Source organism: Nesoenas mayeri (genome assembly GCF_963082525.1).
Source record: "Nesoenas mayeri genome assembly, chromosome: 27".
Taxonomy (NCBI): domain Eukaryota; kingdom Metazoa; phylum Chordata; class Aves; order Columbiformes; family Columbidae; genus Nesoenas; species Nesoenas mayeri.
This window is the reverse complement of record NC_137555.1, coordinates 438397-456473: the sequence shown is the minus strand read 5'-3', so window position 1 is coordinate 456473 and position 18077 is coordinate 438397. Positions and strand designations below refer to the sequence as shown.

Below are 18077 nucleotides of genomic sequence, written 5' to 3'. Positions count from 1 at the left end.
GTGTTCTATGAAAAGACGGCTAAGAGGTCGATAGCCGGCCCAGCTGGTCTAGTCCCGCGATAAAGTGCTTTGCTGGAGAAAAGTGGTGGTAGAAACTCAGCCCACTGGAGCTGAGCCAGGAGTGACCCAACTCCTGAGGGCAGGAGCGTCCGCTTTGGTCCCCTGCTGCCCCCTCTTTTGGTATTTCAGCTTTCTCACAAGCCTTTTACAGACTCTGGCAACCCGGTAAGTCCCAGAGCCGCAAAGAGGCGTCTGAGCTTTTTGATCTTTGACAAGAGTCACGTTTAGTTTTTTGGGGGAAGAAGCCTCGATCCCCAGGGGAGGGCGATTCGGTTCCTCCCCGGCTACACAAGGAACGCACAGAAGTGTTGTGAGACTCATCACCTGCGGAGGTTGTTCCAGGGAAGCCCCAGCTCCAAAAGCCCAGGTATTTACATTTAATGAACTGCGACGTGTCAGAGGCAAATTGTCACCGTCCCCGCGGGCAGGGACAGCCGTGGCCACGCCGGGGAACCACAGCACCGGCCGGACCTTCGCTCCCCACGAACAACCTCCGGTCAGGAACGTGGCGCCAGTAACAGAACAGCCGCTGATTTCACATGCACCTCTGCCCAGGTTCATCACCATTCCTGCGGTGGACAAACGCACCACGACACCTCCGTGTGTCCTGCACCAGAATCCCCTGGAGAACCGCTCTGAACAACACGTACGTCACGACATTAACTCAGCTTTGCTTCCTCCTTTTCAGTCTAAAGTTTAACTTGCATTCAACTTTCAGGGCATTAACTGCTCTAAAATCGAGCCCTGGTGCGAAGCAGACATCTTTGGGCTTCTCTCTGGAGTTATTTTCTTCTTTAAAAACAATCAAATCCTCAAGCTCTACTGTACAAGATTTTGTATTGCACTACAACTGAAACAGAAAGGAGAGTAATTCATCTATCAAAGCCGCTACGGAACAAAACCATGGGAAAAAAACCTTCATAGAGGATCATCAGTGCCTTGCTGGCAGGCAAAACACATCAAAAACCCTTCGTCCTTCCTAGCGCCATCAGCCTTCAGATTAGATGCCTCACCAAATCTTCCCAAATCATGGAAAGACACCAGAAAACAAATATGGCAAGTTGGCTCCGCTCCCGGCTCCATCGACAAGAGCTGATGTAACTACTAATCAGACAGAGTTGCTCAAGGCAGGAACAGGAAAGAGCCCATTTTCTGCGGGCAGCACGACCAGTCCCACCGACTCCGCGTCGTCTCCTCGTTAACCAACCTCCACCGGCGCAAATTCAGCCCTTTGCTCAACCAGCGCTCCTACATCTTCCCGGCTTTTTTGTTGGCGGACGTGGAGACGCGTAGGATGTTGGGGGTCTCCTCCATGACGCGCACCAGCAGGTTGTCGATGTAATCCTCCAGCTCCCGCACCTGCACGTCCTTCCTGGTGATCGTGTCCTTCTGCTTCAGCACCAGCTGGATCAGCTCGTCGTGTGTCAGCTGCGCGTACGCGTAGGCGGGATCCGAAGGGTCGTATTTCTGGGAGAGAGAAAGGCAGGGTCAGTGCGGACACACGGGCGCTTCAAAACAGCGATGGGATGACCTGGAGCTGGCTCAGGGGTTTAAACACCAACCACCAACCAAACCCACGGTGAAGAGCCAGAAACACCCGGGCCTCTGGCGCCGCCCTCGTATTGCGGTTGTCACTGTGAAAGCACCGCACGGCTGTGTGGCTTCGGCAAGCGTCATTCCCTACGTGGAACCACCACGACAATAATTACACGTTTTCAGCTCTTTTGAAACGGCAACAGGCCAGTTTGAATCAGTTAACTCGCATTTTCTGCTTTTCCACTCACACCAGAAGGAGGCACCACAGTCACTTTGGTACCAACCTCCTGTTTCCCCAAAAATCCCTGAGACAATAACGCTGCCCAGGGCTGTTCCCTGTTGCCTGTTCCAGCCATTCTGATCAACACAACCCCTCAAGCCTGGGGGTCTCTTTTGAGGCCACGATTATGCCAAAAACTGCTTTAAATCAAGTGCTGACGCCGGTGCACAGGTACGCTCCTGGGAAGCGGCCGTGCTTTGACTCTCAGCCTGCACAGGATATTCCCGCAGCACACAAGGCAGCAGCCACCCACAGGTGACTCTTCCCACCTCCCCGGCTTTAAGAGCCACACACTTATTTCGGGGTGAAAACGAGCTCTGGGGACTAATTGCATCTGAAAACAAACAGCGAGTAATTAGTGCTGGTCCGAGTTCCGCAGCTGCTGCACGTCACCACGGGCATGACCTCCCAGGGCAGCGCCGGCCTCACCACAGCCGCCCAGCGCTGGCGTTGGCAAGAAAACATTGGAAGGCTGTTCCTGCCTCTGGGGACTGACAAAGGAAAGTTCACACCCCCCATGGCCTAATAACCTCTGTTCTTTTTCTGCCCAGGATATGTGAGATGCGAGCCCAGGCAAACGAACACACGAACTCTGTTCAACTGAGTGCTTGAGCTTTGGTTTAAAGCGCCGCTTTCCTCCGTACCTTCACGTTCACCTCCAGCAGCTTTTCGCTCATCGTGCTGATGACGTTCAGGTTTTTAGTTTGCGACTTGTTCGCTGTGGTGTTCATCGGCTTCACGGGATGGAGTCTGCAACAGCAAAGAAGGTTCATGTTACTGAGGCAGCACACGTAACGCTACACGGGTCTTCAGACTAAAACATAGCAAGGAACTGGAAAAAATCCCTGCCCTTCTCTATCTCCAGAGATGAGCGGGTCAGCTTCAGGAAGACAGAGCATTTCTGTCTAAGCTATAGGGTATGTAAATACGCTCCAGTTCTCTACTGTCTTTACAGACTTAAGGCACTGGAGATAACAAAGCAGCAACAATGGAAACACGAAGGACCAGGCAGGTCCGTGTGCTCGGGACGGCAGCGCACACTGATCTCTCACACACTGGTATTTGAGCCTGACTTTCCTCACGAGATCACATTTGTGGCTCTTGCAACACATCAAATAGTTCTACTGTCCTGGGACAAGCATTTATTACGTCTTTTCCAAGCTGAACTTACGCCATGAGCTGCAGGATTCATATTGCAAATTTTAGCATAGGAAGGAGATTGTATTTGTATCTCGGTAAGTGCCAGCCTGGCAGCAGCAGGTTCTGCAGGTGGAGCTCTCAGGGTGGACAGAAACAGCCCTGTGCACAGGCTGCAGCTGCACCCCTTCATTTTGGGGCTCAGGAGCCCCGTTTGGCCAGGGAACGATGCACCCCAGTTCATGGGGAACGATGCACCCCAGTTCATGGGGAACGATGCGCCCCAGGTCATCAGGCTCCCTGTGACGTTCCCCCGTTTCTGACAAATGGATCAATTCCAGCCCGCTTCCCCACTTTGATGAAATGACCCTATTTCTTAAACTGCCACCAAGCTCTCCCAGGGGTTTTGCTACGAGGTGACACAGGGCAGGTCCCCTCAGTGCCCCGGGCACCGCTAAACACGTACCTGGTGCCAGCAATGACCCTGCGCTGGCACAACAGGACCCAGATGCCAATGAAGCCGGGGAGGTGACAGCCGTACGGTGCCACATCACCACCAAAGGCACCAAAGTGCAGCTGGAGAGCCAGAGCTGCGCTCCCCGCAAGGAAAACGAGGCTCAGAGCAGCACCGAAACTCTCCGTGCGTCCCCCACGTTGTCTCACCTGTGCTTGGGAGACGCGGGTTCGCCGCCCCGCTGCCCGTGGGCCGGGGACGCGTCAGAGGGCGAAACCCGCGCCTGAAGGAGCTTCTTCTCGCCAGAATTTCCTGCTTTATCTGCGAAGCCCTCGGCTGTTGGCTTTTTCGGAGACTCTGCTCTATGACTCGGGGTGTCAGAGAGAAGAGGACGAGAGGAAGAGTAGGGCTGGGAAGGGTTTGACAAGGAGGAAGAGGAAGCAGAAGGCTCAAAGAAGTCACGCTCTGCACGCTCCTCAGCACCTGCCTCTACGTTCAGTTCTTGTTTCTCCAAGTAACTATTACACTCCCTGGAATGAGACATCACACCTGGGCCTGAGTCAGCTGCACTGACACCATGAACATCGACCCTGGTGGGCGGCTCGCCGGCACCAGGAGCCCTTCCTCCTCCTCCTCCTCCCCCGGGGGCGGCCTGGGCTGCCGCAGAGCTCTCAGCGGGCTCCAGCATTAAATCCAGGGACCCCTTGCCAGTATTTGAAAGGTTTTTATCGCCGTGGTTCTCCTGACAGTCGCCCAGCAGCTCGTCATCGGAGCCGCCCTCCGGAATAACCGGGAGACCGAGCAGTCTCGGGCCGTGGTCCGCAGTAACGGGAACAGCAGACTTTAGGTTTGTAAGATAGTCAAATAAATCATCGTCACCTTTGTTTTTTAAAAGCCTCTTATTGCTGTCATCTCTGAGCATCACCGGTGGAGCGCCAGCCTCTGCTGAGCCGCTCTGGGGGAGGTACCCGTGAGCATCAGGGGCTTTATCGTCAGGTACCGGCAGCCCAGGCGCAGGTTTGACACCGTGGCCTGAAGGAGGAACATCAGCACCCAACTGCGCAGCCCCGGAACCCGGTGTGCGCTCATTCGGCGTCACAGCCAGCCGTGGTGGCGGCTGCGGGGTGACAGAGTCCTCCCCGACAGCCGCCCCCACCCCGGACACGGGCCCGTCACCTGCCTCCCTTCTCACTGAAGAGCCCTCGGCCCGGAGCCGAGCAGAGTCGCGCTGCTCTGGCGCCAGCCCAGGGCTGCGGGAAGGGCTGCCCGGGGGGTGCGACAAGGCGATGACATTACGGGTTACAGCCGCATCTGCAGAGCTCCCCGAAGCATCGCGACCAGCGTGTCCCAGCTCTGCCGAGGAACAGCTTTGACCACCGGGGAGGCACCGAGGGGAAGAACCAGTGACAGCTTTGAAACCCGGCGCACCTGCCTCCTGCCCAGGCTTGGGTACAAAGGGGTTATTGTCACCAAAGTGGCGCTCGGAGCGGGGAGCAGGACCCTGGGAGGGCTGCGTGCCTGGACCCTGGCCCCACGGGCTCTGCCCCCACTCACCAGCAAAAGGGTTATTGCCACGACCAGAGAGCTCCCAGGGGAAAAGCGCTTTGGGAACGGAGGCTGCGGGATGGGGGGATGAAGGAAAACGGGGAGAACCTTCAGCATCTGGGGCTGCAAATGCCCTGACCCGCTCGGGAGCAAAGGGGTTCTTGCCATTCGAAAGCTCTGAAGCAAAAGGAGCAGGAGAAGTAGCAGGTGCGGGAGAAGCTGTAATGTTTTCAGAGCCTGGCACTTGGACCTTTCGTCCCGTTTTAGAAATGAAAGGATTATTGTCACCGCTGGTGCGGTGCACAGAGAGAAAAGCAGGCAGGGAATCGGGTGCAAGAGCAGGAAGCGTGGCGTGGGTTTCCTCCTCTGAAGTCACGCCCGGTCTGCAAAAAGGGACAAAAAACTCGCATGTCACTGGCAGATGCAACACGAGGCACAACAGACAAAGCGTCAGCACCGGACTCCACCAGCTCCTAACGCTGGGGACGAACTGTACTGGCAGGAGACCTCAGAGCCCGCCTGCCAGACTCCACACACACTAATGTGCCTTCACAAAGTGCTCGGTTTGGGTCAGAACATGCCAGCTGCAGAGCTTGCACAGGTTACTGCGGTTGCTTTAAGCACTGTCCTGTCTTTTGCACCTCAAGCAATCACATTAGTACGTAAGACACTTCGTAAGGAAGATGTTTAACAGGAGAAGCACTGAAAATAAGGAGTTAGACAGACACAAAACGTAGACTCATTAGTAGGACACAGCCTCATATATATAAAAACACACACACGGAGAGGTTTTTTTATATATATATGAAGGATAAAGGAGCAGAATTTCCGAAAAAGCCTGTGTACAAATGCACACAAATGTCCCTCACGTTGCTGTGAACAACGGCAATAGCAGCAGGGCTCCGAGATGGACGCTTCTGAAGAGCACAGCCCAGTACAGAGGAGACGACAGAACTGGTGTTTCAGCCCCTGGGTACGTTCAAGCCACACAGCTCAGAAGAATTGTTAGTTTGTGCAGAAGATCCAGCAGGAAAAATCACCCCTACAACACCTGCAAAGACGCCTGCACCTGGACAACCGCTATTTCAGCATCGCTTATAAGGAACATCCCTGTACCAGCCTCTTTTTGGCACCGAGGAACAACTCGGAATGATTATTTGTCACCAAAAGCGCAGTGACCCCCAGGCACCGGGCAGAGCAGCAGGTTCCGCACACGAGGTCTAAGCCGACACATACTGCTCTGCAGCGGAACAGCCCCATTAACAGCCGCCGCTGCACCCGCCACCCCGTCACCCGCGGGAGGAAACGCCACTGACCTGGGCTTGACAGCTCTGGTCTTTGCGGGCGCAGCAGCTCGGTCAGGTTTCCGTTCCTCCTCGAAAGGGTTGAGCGGCTGCTTCTCTGCAAAGGCGTCGTCTGCGTGGTGCGCGGCTCCGGAAGGGTCCCCGCTGCTTAAACCTGCCGGAGGTTCCAGACGTTCGGCCTCTTGCTCGCTCTCCTCTTCCGGAACTTTGTTTTCCTCATCCCGCAGGGTGCTGTCAGGACTATTCTCAGCATCAGCGGTCTTGGCTGCTTCCTTCTTCCCCGTGACCAGAGAGAGCAAGGCAGACTTCTTGTGGTCCGTTTTTCTGGGCTCTCTAACAAGCTCGGCGCTGGGAGGAACGCTGGTTTCCAGGTGTTCTTCACTGGTGAGCAGCTTGTACGACGGCAGAGTCATGGATTTAAAGGTCTCCAGGGACGCAGAGCCAGAGAAGGAGAAGGCATGGCCGGGAGACGCGCCCCCTGCCTCCTCGGGCGCTTTGGTGGCTCTGGCAGACAGGTTCTCTTCTGACACACAGAGCTGCTTCCTCCTCAGGTTGCGAGGAGAGGGGGAAGAGGCTGGAGTGCTGTCCCTGGCCGTGCTCTCCTCCATGTAGACGTGGCTGCCATTGATGCACAGACTGGACTTGGAAACGGGATCGCCTTTGGATTTAAGGCCACTGAACAAAGACAGCCCTTCTTTCTTGGGGTGGCCGGCGGCTCCCTGGTGCAGCTGCCTGCTGTCCAACGTTGCCATTTTACGAGATTTAAACACGGGAGATGGAGCAGGAGAGGACTTCTCTTCCAGGGCATTTCCAAAGGCTTCTGGAAAAATAAACAGGGAGAAATTCAAGATGCGAGAATACCCTTTGCTCTGACACTCGCCGCCGACAACCGCAGCGCTTCACAGTCATTAACGGGTTGTGGGAACAGAAACACAGCAAGTGTGACTGTACCAGCTGCTTCCAAACCCTCCGCGCCCGCAGCCCTGCCAGCCCTCAGCACACCGGACCACGTGCGCCATTTAATGACCCAAAACTACCGCGGATTAATTACCGTGGGGCTGTGTCTGTGCTGTCCCAGGGTGAGCTCAGCCCTGAGCGTAACGTGCACACACACCACAGAAGTGACCTCCTACGGGTTCCTTCAGCAAGAAGGATTTAACCAGTGCTCAAAAAGCATGCAAAGTGTGAGCAAACCCTTGGGGAAAGCCTTTGTGCCTGCTCAGCGCAGCGAGCGCCACCACTCACGTTCCGAGGTCGGGGAGGCCTCGGGCTCCTCGTCGTCCCAGTGCGGGTGGAAGTCGCGGGGATGCAGCCGGACCCTGGTGGTGACGGGCTGCAGCGTGGGCAGGACGGACATGGACTGCGACAGCGACGTCTTCTGCAGCCCGGGCTTGGAGAACAGCGTTTTGAGCTTGGATTTCTTCTTCTCCTTCTCGGCCGCCTCGTCCTCGCTGTCGGCCGGGGAGTGCGTGGCGCTGGGGACGATCTCCGACGCCGTGTCGGAAAAGCCGCTGCTCCTCTTCCCCTTGAGCTTGTCCTTGAGCTTCCCGAAGGGCGAGCGAGGCTTGTCCTTGGCGGACAGGTCAAACATGCTGGCGGTCATGTTGCTCCTCATGAACTGGATGTCCACTTCGATCTCCCCTCTCTCCTTCTCTTTTTTCCCTGGCTTGGAGCGGAGCTTGTACCACCTGCAGCAACAAGGACGTTTCCTTTTACAAACAAGTCCTTGAGAGGGTATTTTAGAACAACAGACAGTATTTATGCTGCATAAAACAAATAAGCCTACAGTGTAGGGGAAAAAAAAGTGCCTTTAATCTTATAGCTACATCATAATCACACAGCCCCAGGTGCCAAGGAAAACATTTCTTATCATAAATAGAAAGTTATTACTTGGGGTTTTTTTTTAAACCAAACCAGGAAAGGTTAAAAAAAAGAAGAAAATCCCCCCCAACATGGAATTCCTGTATTTCAGCTCAGCCACTCTCTTCTGTGCCTTTATCTGGCTTCCAAAGAAGCTCGCAGAGGTCAGGACTTTGAAGTGGGTGCGAAAGCCTCGGAGAGCTGGACCTGGAGCCGCACACACGCCCCACACCCTCATACCTTTCATTCCAGCTCCTTCTGTCGCTATCTTAATGGCCACAAAGCTCCAGAACCCCTAATCAGCACCCGGAGAGCCGGAGCACAGCCCGACGGGGATTTCCACTCACCGCTCCCCACCCGGCGCACCAGGAAGGACATTCCGCTCACCCCGAACCTCAAACCCGCTGCGAAACGCGGCTCCAGAATATTAACCACTGCGTATTAAATAAGTGCTCGAGGTATCTTGAACTGCAACACCACCATCTACACGTTATATCACATGTGCCCAATTACATCTCAACGATGTTCAAACCACACCGGGGCTGGCAAAGGCAATTATCAGCACCGCGCACCGATACTCGTTTTGTCTGTGGCTGGAGCCGCGGAATTCCTGACCCCACAGAACCGAGAGGAAAAACCGCCTGGGAATTCTTCCTCTCACCGGCTGGTGCATGAAAATAAAGGAAACAGAGCATGCAAATCTGCTCTCCACCAACCTGCACTTCATTTCTTTGGAGGTGTGCTGGGAGAACGGAAGAGAACAGGAAAAGGCGAGTTGCTCCAGAGAAAATTCAAACCCAGTGAGTGTCAACCCAAGGAGGTGAATTCAGAATCTGCCACTGAGAAACACGTTAGAGGGACAGGAGCGCTCGAGCACCACGCTGCAGCCCTGACGTTACGGGACACAGCACCACGGAACGCATTCTTTAAGGAAATAGGAGGTTTTGCCGGGTCCCTAAAGCTGCAGCACCAAGGGAATCGCGAATCCTGTAACACAAGCCAGCGCTGGGCACTTTTGTTCTGAGCCCCGTGATTTCTAGGAGCATCCTGCACTCTGCAGCGCCACAATTCACCCTGCGCTCTCTGCTCTGTTCCAACTGCATCCAAAATACAAACTACGTGCTCAGCGAAAGGCTGAAACACAGCCGTGAAAGTCAACAACGCACCGACAACCTCCCCCAGAACTACAGAACACAAAATCTTATTAATATCATTTACTATGAAACTTTGCTGACCGAAGGCGCATCACGCTCGCAGCGTAAACACATTAGCCTTGACACAACCTTAATGACAGCCACGTTATAATTAAGGCTTCAGAAGCAGTGACGGCTTTGTCAAGAAACACAACCTGGATGTGCTCAGGTGAGCGGGAGGAGGAAGGTGACTCACCGGCCACCGAAAGCCACATTACAAGGCTGCTGACTCCCAGTAAACCCTCCCAGTAACAGCCCTGGGATTCCAGCACCGTCCCGGTGTTTACGCGAGGATGACACAGATCTGGCACTCGGGATTAAAGGCCAGTGTCCCAGCTCGGTGTGAAGCCAGCCCATAAAACACTGCATTACCTGCTCTTACATGCGCTTAAGCTCTGCTAAGTGTTCATTAAGAAAAATGGGTAATGAGCTGGCCTCAGCCTGCTTTCCTTCTCTGTCGGGAGGAGAAGGCGCTGTGAACACATTAAGTTTCTGGGGACAGTCCGGCTGTTCCCAGCGTGTGTTGTTAGTTTCAAAATCAAACCCCAGAACTGGTGGAAAAAGCACCCGAAAAAGGACTCCCGGCTTCTCCCAGGGGACGGGCACCCCAGAGCCACAGGGGGCTGACCCACAGCGGGAGGGACCCTGCCCCAAGGGGTCACCCCATGGGCCCTCCAGGAGCATGAGGGGTCCCCATGGGCCACAGGGTCCCCCACAGAGCCCCACACCCCCATGAGGGGTCCCCATGGGGCACAGAGATTCTGATGAGGAACAGGGACATCCCAGGGGGAACTGTGGTCCCCACTAGAATGCCAGGTCCCTGTGGGGCTTAGAGCCCCCCCATCCCTCTCCTCAACCCCTGTGGGGCACAGAGGACCCCCCATTCCTCCCTCCAACCCTTGTGGGGCTCAGAGCCCCCCATCCCTCTCCTCACCTCCTTTGGGGCTCAGAATGCCCCCCAGCCCTCTCCCCAACCCCTGTGGGGCACAGAAGACCCCCCATCCCTCTTCTCACCCCTCCTGGAGCTCAGAGCCCCCCCCATCCCTCTCCCCAACCCCTGTGGGGCACAGAGGACCCCCCATCCCTCTTCTCACCTCCTTTGGGGCTCAGAATCCCCCCCACCCCTCTCCCCAACCCCTGTGGGGCACAGAGGACCCCCCATTCCTCCCTCCAACCCTTGTGGGGCTCAGAGCCCCCCATCCCTCTCCCCAACCCCTGTGGGGCACAGAGGACCCCCCATCCCTCTCCTCACCTCCTCTGGGGCTCAGAATCCCCCCCACCCCTCTCCCCAACCCCTGTGGGGCACAGAGGACCCCCCATCCCTCTTCTCACCCCTCCTGGAGCTCAGAGCCCCCCCACCCCTCTCCTCAACCCCTTAGGGGCACAGATCCCCGCAGCCCCGTCCCGCGGGGCTCAGCCGCCCGTCCGCCGCCCGCCGTCCGCACCTGGAGTGCCGCCGCCCGCCGTCGGCCCTCAGGGCGGCCAGGTCCACCTCTGCGCGGCCCAGGAACTTGTCGAGCCCCACGAGGGCGCGGTGCAGCACGGTGAGGCGCAGGGCGGCGGGCCGCGCCGGCGGCGGCAGCTCGAACGTGGCCTCCTCCCGCCACACGGGCTGGCCCTGGCACCGCTCCGCCACCGACGTGGAGAACTTGTCGCGGCCCAGCGCCATCACGGTGTAGGCATCGCTGCCGCCGCCGCCCGCCGCCGCCTTGGCCCGCAGCCCCCGCGCCCGCAGCACCGTCACCTGCACGTGGGTGGGCACCCAGGCCGGGGCCAGGCCCGACATGGCGGCGGGAGGGGAGGGAAGGGGAGCGGAGCGGAGCGAACGAGGGGAGCGGCGCGATCACCGGACCGGTGCCGCCGGTGCCGCCCGGTGCGGTCCCACCCAGAGCCCCGCCCCTCTCGCGAGAGCGCGGGGCGGGGCCGGGGAAGGGGCGGGGCCGGGGAGGGGCGGGGCCTGGGCGCCTGTTGCGTACAGGTGTGGGCAGGTGTATGTACAGGTGTATAGAGGGGTGTACAGGTGTGTGTGATGTGTACAGGTGTGTGTAGAGGTTTGTATGGTATGTATAGGTGTATGTACAGGTGCATACAGGGGCTTAGAGGAGTGTGTGGTACGTACAGATGTATGTACAGGGGTGTGTAGAGGTGTGTATGCTATGGACAGGTGTATAGAGGGGTGTACAGGTGTGTGTGATGTGTACAGGTGTGTGTAAAGGTTTGTATGGTATGTATAGGTGCATGTACAGGTGCATACAGGGGCTTAGAGGGGCGTGTGGTAGGTACAGGTGTATGTACAGGGGTGTGTAGAGGTGTGTATGCTATGGACAGGTGTATAGAGGGGTGTACAGGTGTGTGTGATGTGTACAGGTGTGTGTAGAGGTTTGTATGGTATGTATAGGTGTATGTACAGGTGCATACGGGGGCTTAGAGGGACGTGTGGTAGGTACAGGTGTATGTACAGGGGTGTGTAGAGGTGTGTCTGCTATGGATAGGTGTATGGACAGGTGTATAGAGGGGTGTACAGGTGTGTGTGATGTGTACAGGTGTGTGTAGAGGTATGTATGGTATGTACAGGTGTATGTACAGGTGCATACAGGGGCTTAGAGGGGCGTGTGGTAGGTACAGATGTGTGTACAGGGGTGTGTAGAGGTGTGTATGCTATGGACAGGTGTATAGAGGGGTGTACAGGTGTGTGTGATGTGTACAGGTGTGTGTAGAGGTTTGTATGGTATGTATAGGTGTATGTACAGGTGCATACGGGGGCTTAGAGGGGCGTGTGGTAGGTACAAGTGTATGTACAGGGGTGTGTAGAGGTGTGTATGCTATGGATAGGTGTATGGACAGGTGTATAGAGGGGTGTACAGGTGTGTGTAGAGGTTTGTATGGTATGTACAGGTGTATGTACAGGTGCATACAGGGGCTTAGAGGGGCGTGTGGTAGGTACAGGTGTATGTACAGGGGTGTGTAGAGGTGTGTATGCTATGGACAGGTGTATAGAGGGGTGTACAGGGCTGTGTGGTATGTACAGCTGTTTACAGGTGTGTGTACAGCTGTATGTACACGTGTGTGTAGAGGTATGTATGGTATATACAGGTGTATGTACAGGTGTATGTACAGGTGCATACAGGTGTGTACAGATGTGTGTGGTATGTACAGGTTGCAGGGAAAAGCTGCAGCAAATGCGATTTTGTTGTGCCGGGGGCTGTCCTGTGTGCAAAGGACAAAGAGATGCAGGGATGCATGGAGCGGGATCCTGACCCACCGAAACCCCCCTGGGAGGGAACGCAGCAGCAGGAGGGGACACAGCACCGGGAGGGAACGCAGGACCGGGAGGGGACACAGCACCGGGAGGGGACGCAGGACCGGGAGGGGACACAGCACCGGGAGGGGACGCAGGACTGGGAGGGGACACAGCACCGGGAGGGGATGCAGCGCCGGGAGGGGATGCAGCACCGGGAGGGGACGCAGCACCGGGAGGGGATGCAGCACCGGGAGGGGATGCACCGCCGGGAGGGGACACAGCCCCCCCGAGCCCCGTGCAGCCCCTCGGGGAGAGCACCTGGGAGAAACATCCCCCTGCTCGGCACAGAGTCGAAGGCACCGCAGGGTTTCCGAGGTTTATTTCACATAGAGGGTGTGGGGAGACAAAACAGGACAAAAACTTTACAGTCACTGTGACATATTTACAACCAACATCATCCCCAAAAGTCGCACAGCCTGTCTACTCACCCCGAGCGACGTGCACGAGGGAGCAGGGCTGGCCCTGCCAGCGCTTCCCACCGCGCTGGCAACAGAAATGGGGTTTACAGCTGATGCAAATTCCCCCCTGCCCTCACCCCGCTGCCCCACGTACCCAGAGCAGGGGCCGTAGCGTGAAAACCACCCTCCTGCAACGCCCTGCCCACCTGCCCACGCTGCTGCTGCCGCAGCCCAGAACGGCACGGAAACAGCAACATCTGCCCTGAACGGAGGGGGAGAAATGGGAGGAGATTTGATAAGAGCATCGTTGGCATTTTTTGCCCGGTGTCCCCTGCCCAGAGCTCCCCTGCGCTTTTCCTTTGTTGAAGGTATCGCTACGGCTCCCGGGATCGCAACAGCCCTGGGAACACCGCGCTGGGGCAGGGATGGAGCCGAGATCCCGAAAAGGGCTCGGTGCCCGCAGGAGCCTCTTCTCCCCTTCCTGACGGCCTGCCCAAAACCCGGCCGAGCCCAGGACAACGGGTCCTTTGGGAGAGCAGAGCTGCTGGACACCACGTCCTGATGCCAGACCTGCCAGAAAGCACCCCCGGAGGGGAGCTCATCCCCTGTCCTCATGGGGACCGCAGGGACGTCCCCAAGGCTGCGCTGCCTCTTGGCTTATTCCTGGCTGGCTCCAGCTCTCCAGCACCGACAGCTCGGGGGAGCCGTCTCCTCGGCCCCGCTGTGACCGCCAGCGCTCCCGAGGGATCGCTCCCTCCTCTCCAGGTCGGTGCACGCACCAGAGGGTCCTCCCAGCGCCGTCATCCCCAGCGCCGAGCCTCTGTCCCCTTGGCAACGCCCAGCCCTGCAAGAAGAGGGTGGGAGGTGACGCAGCATCACCCACCGGGCTCAGCCCTCGTAGCGCCGGGGACAGGGACGCAAAGCACCGCCCCAGGAGAAGGGGAGAAGCGCGCACAGGGGGGATCCGGAGCTGCAGCTGAACAAAAAGCACCATGCACCAGCTCTGGAGCTGCAGCGGCCCGAAAGCCGAGGCGGCAGAGGGGTTAAAGCAGCCCGGGCAGAGCGGGATGCTGCCGGCCAAAGGCTGCGCTCCCCCAAGGGCAGGCAGCGGCCAAAGTGGGCAGAGGGGACGCCGAGGGGACAATGGCCCGAGCCCGCCGCAGCACCGGCCGGGGACACGCACACTCACTCTCTTCCCAAATCACGGCTGCTCGCTGTCAGATGGAAGGACCCGCTGGCATCTCTCTGCTGGCAAACCTGCAACAGGAGAGCACAGCGTGTGAACAGCCCAGATTTTTCCCACGATTTACCGTCCCAAGTTCCTGGGGTGGACAGATCCTTCCTCAGAACACAAAACTTCAGAAAACGCTTTCTAGCACCTCTCTGTGCGCGTCTCTGCCGGCAGCAGCTCCGCCTGCTAGGGCTGGCAGGAACCTCTGCTGCCTTCGGGCGTCAGGAGGCGTTTCAGAGCAGGGAAAGCCGGTTAAAACCCACAGCAACCAGAATAACACAGATTTTGTGGTACTGATAAACAACTGGGGAGTTCCCTGGGAAGGGACGTAGCGGGACCGGGCTGGGAGGTCAGTTCGGCAGCCCAGGGGAGGGGCTGGGGTTTTAGGGGAACCCAAGGGCAGAGGGCAGTGGCTCCCAGCCCCGCACCCCAACACCTCTGCCCTGCACCCCAGGCACTGCCTGCGCCCACAGCCCCCCACTGATAGCCCCCCGGTCACATCCCAGAGGGCTGGAGCCCCCCCGAGCGTGGGTACCTACTCGTCAAGCTGCGAGCACAGCGTGGTCTGGGTGCCCTGCATCCGGGACTCGCCCAGGGGACGCTGCCGGTGGCCACCGCCCTGCGACAGGCTGGTCTCCTCCGTCCAGCTGCCCCGAGCCTCGCCGTCCTCCCCGGGGCCGCCGGGGGCTGTGGCCTTGCTGTCCTGCGCGGGTCCCCCCCGGGGGCTGAAGGCGCAGGGGCAGCGCTGCAGGTCCCGCGGGAGCGCATGGAGCCGGCGGTCGGCGCGGCGCGGGCAGCACAGCAGCTTGCGGAAGGCGCTCCTGAAGTCGGGGCTGCGGCAGTAGATGATGGGGTTGAAGGCTGAGTTGATGTAGCCCAGCCAGTTGAGGAAGAGGAAAAGCTGATCCGGCACCAGCGACCGGCAGAAGACTTTGATGATGTTGGCCACAAAGAAGGGCAGCCAGCAGAGCGTGAAGATGCCTATGATGATGCCCAAGGTCTTGAGCGCTTTGTGCTCCTTGATGGCCAGCAGACGGGACGGTCGCCTGCGCCGGCTGCTCCTGGAGCTGTGAGACTCCTGCAGGAACCTCACCTTGTCCTTGCCAATGAGCCGGATGTGCCGCGTGGCCACAGTGAAGACGCGGACGTAGACAAAGATCATGACGAGCAGGGGCACATAGAAGGAGATGGTGGAGGAGATGATGGCGTAGGTCATGTTGGTGACAAAATCGCAGCAGCGCGGGTCGTCATAGCAGCGCACGGCCTGCTCGTCCCCCCTGTCCCGCCACCAGTGATTCATGATGGGCAGGAAGGAGATGAAGGCGGAGATGGCCCAGACCAGACACACCACGGCCCGCGCCCTGCCCTTGGTCACCAGCGCCTTGTACTGCAGCGGTGACGTGATGGCCAGGTAGCGGTCCACGGCGATGGCGCACAGCGTCTCGATGCTGGCCGTGACGCACAGCACGTCCAGCGAGGTCCACAGCTCGCACACCACGGTGCCATAGGGCCAGTGGCCGCTCAGCAGGATGGTGGCCCCCGGCGGCACCACCAGCAAGCCCATGATGAGGTCAGCACAAGCCAGCGAGGTGATGAAGACATTGGTCATGGTCTGCAGCCGCGGCGTCTTGGCGATGGCCACGATCACCAGCAAGTTGCCGGCCACAATGACCAGCACGGTGAGGCTGAGGGCGGCCCCCACCACCCACTGCCGGCCCAGGCTCCCGGCCCCGCTGCAGTTGCCCAGCGCTGCCGCTGCCCCCCAGGCGCTGCCGTTGCCCCCGGGCAGGGGACTCATCTCCGCGGGGCCGGGGGGTCCCGCCGTCCCGCTGCGTCCCCGCTCCCGCCGAGCCCGCAGCTGCCGTCGGGCGGACCGGCGGGGCCGAGCGGGGCCGGGCTCCCCCCGTCGCCGGAGGAGGAGCCTTTAAAGGCGGGGGGCGGCCCCGGGCAGCCCCGCTCCGGACATCAATGAAAGGAGAAGGGGCTGCGGAACCGCCTTCCCCTGGCTCGGCATCCCCGGCATCCCCGCTGCACCCGCGCCTTCCAGGGGAGACTGACGTTGGATATTGGGAAAATTACTCCCCGGGAAGGGCTGTGGGGCATTGGAACAGGCTGCCCGGGGCAGTGCTGGAGTCATCATCCCTGGAGGATTGGACAGACGGAGATGAGGTTCTCAGGACGTGGGGCAGTGCCAGGGGTGGGGGAACGGTTGGACTTGATGAGCTTGAGGGGATTTTCCAACCGAAACGATTCCGTGCTTCTGCTTCCCAGGCTCTCTCTGTGCACCCCAGTCCTCTGCGCACCCCTCGCCCTTCACCCCTCGTTCAAAGCGTGCACCCCTCACCACGTGCTCCAATCCTTCTCTACACACCCAGCACCTCACCCTGCACCCCCTGCTCCAAACTCCTCACCCTGCACCCCAGGACTTTGCTCTGTGCCCTCTCCGTACACCCCTCCTCGGGCTCAGGATCTCCCTGGGCAGGACAAGCTGTCTCGGGGGGGGACAATGACCCCCCTGTCCACCCCAACATCAGCAGAGGGATGGCAAGATGACAGCCCTGCTCCAGAAGATGACATCCAGGGCATCCCACAGTCACTATTCCACATTCATTGCTCAAACCCCTCTCCCAGCTGATGGAGGAGGATGGTCAGACCCCCGCTGCTCCCCCTCCTGCTGTTGGGGGCTGCTGGTGTTCCAGAGACGCCCCAGAACTCCTGCTCCTAGTCGGAGCCGTATCAGACTGGGGGGCACTGGGCAGCCCCAGCTCTGCCCCAGCTCCACTGCTCCTGGCGGCCCCTGCGCAGGCTCCCGAGCGGCTCGTTTTTTTACTATCAGCTATTTATACAAATACTGGGACTTCTAAGACAAGTGCTCTCCAAATATGGCGTTTTGAAGCTTCAGCCAAATGGGGGAATGTTGACAAAGAGGAAAATAAGATGTGTAAAAAATTATTCCAGCTGGAATTTCTTCCCATTCATGAGCTGGCAAAGCAGAGCCCCATTTTTACAAGCTTGATCTTCACAAGATTGTTTTGGTTTTTCAAAGCAGTCAGAAGAAGGCTTGATGCAACCCTTTTTAGCTCCCGGCTCTGGCATTAATTGCTGGCTTGGACCAAGCCCTGGACTTGTATTTACAGGGCTATTTTTCCTCCAGCAGAACGGTGCAGGGCACAAGCAAGATGTGCGCAGGAAAGTCATCGTCTTTTCTGTGTCACTGCACATGCAATGCCAGCGTGCATCGGCATACGAGGCTGCAGATGGGTTTCGTGTCTGAAAGATTAAATGAGAGCACCTGTGGGGATGTACCTGGACAATGACGCTCATTGAAGTGCCACTTTCAGACACTCACATGAGGTTTCCCTCCCACTCCCAGGCGGGGTAGCTGGGCTCCTTCCCGGGATCTGACCGGCCGGGGGAGGAAGGGGGAGTCCCAGGCATTCGTTCCTCCAAGCAGGGAAGTAACGTGGCTCGGTATCTTTGTCCCAGTTCTACGGCTGTAAAGCTGAAGCGCGGAGACGCCGGGTCTCGCACAGCGCTGCCCCCATCCCCGCTGCTCCAGAGCCTCCCCGGAGCCCCCGCGGTGCCCAGAGCCCCGCTCTGCGTCCTCTGCCCTCCCGTCCCTGCCACGGGCTGGGCTGGGCTCTCTGCCTGCACACGGGGACCAGAGCCAGCCCTGCAGCTGCCTGGGTGCAGAGTGTCCAGCACCGAGGAGGAGCCGAGGCTGAGTGGGAGCAGAGGAGACACCGCGCAGCAGCGGGAAAACACCGGCTTGGCCTCC

At 58.4% G+C, this 18077-nt stretch overlaps 2 protein-coding genes across 2 annotated transcripts; both read right to left on the bottom strand.

The window, feature by feature from the left end:
* Window positions 1-1308: 1308 nt before the first annotated feature.
* RAB11FIP1 (RAB11 family interacting protein 1) lies at window positions 1309-11155 on the bottom strand (the record flags this gene model as incomplete). The annotated part of the gene is made up of 6 exons (XM_080360248.1): window positions 1309-1527; window positions 2521-2626; window positions 3677-5395; window positions 6329-7136; window positions 7562-8004; window positions 10815-11155. The coding sequence occupies 6 exons, from the start codon at window positions 11153-11155 to the stop codon at window positions 1309-1311; spliced, it is 3636 nt and encodes a 1211-aa protein (XP_080216374.1).
* Window positions 11156-14834: 3679 nt separating this feature from the next.
* Window positions 14835-16097, bottom strand: ADRB3 (adrenoceptor beta 3; the record flags this gene model as incomplete). Its single annotated transcript, XM_080360178.1, has 1 exon — window positions 14835-16097. One exon carries the CDS (start codon window positions 16095-16097, stop codon window positions 14835-14837), a length of 1263 nt encoding a protein of 420 aa, XP_080216304.1.
* Between the last annotated feature and the right edge of the window lie 1980 nt (window positions 16098-18077).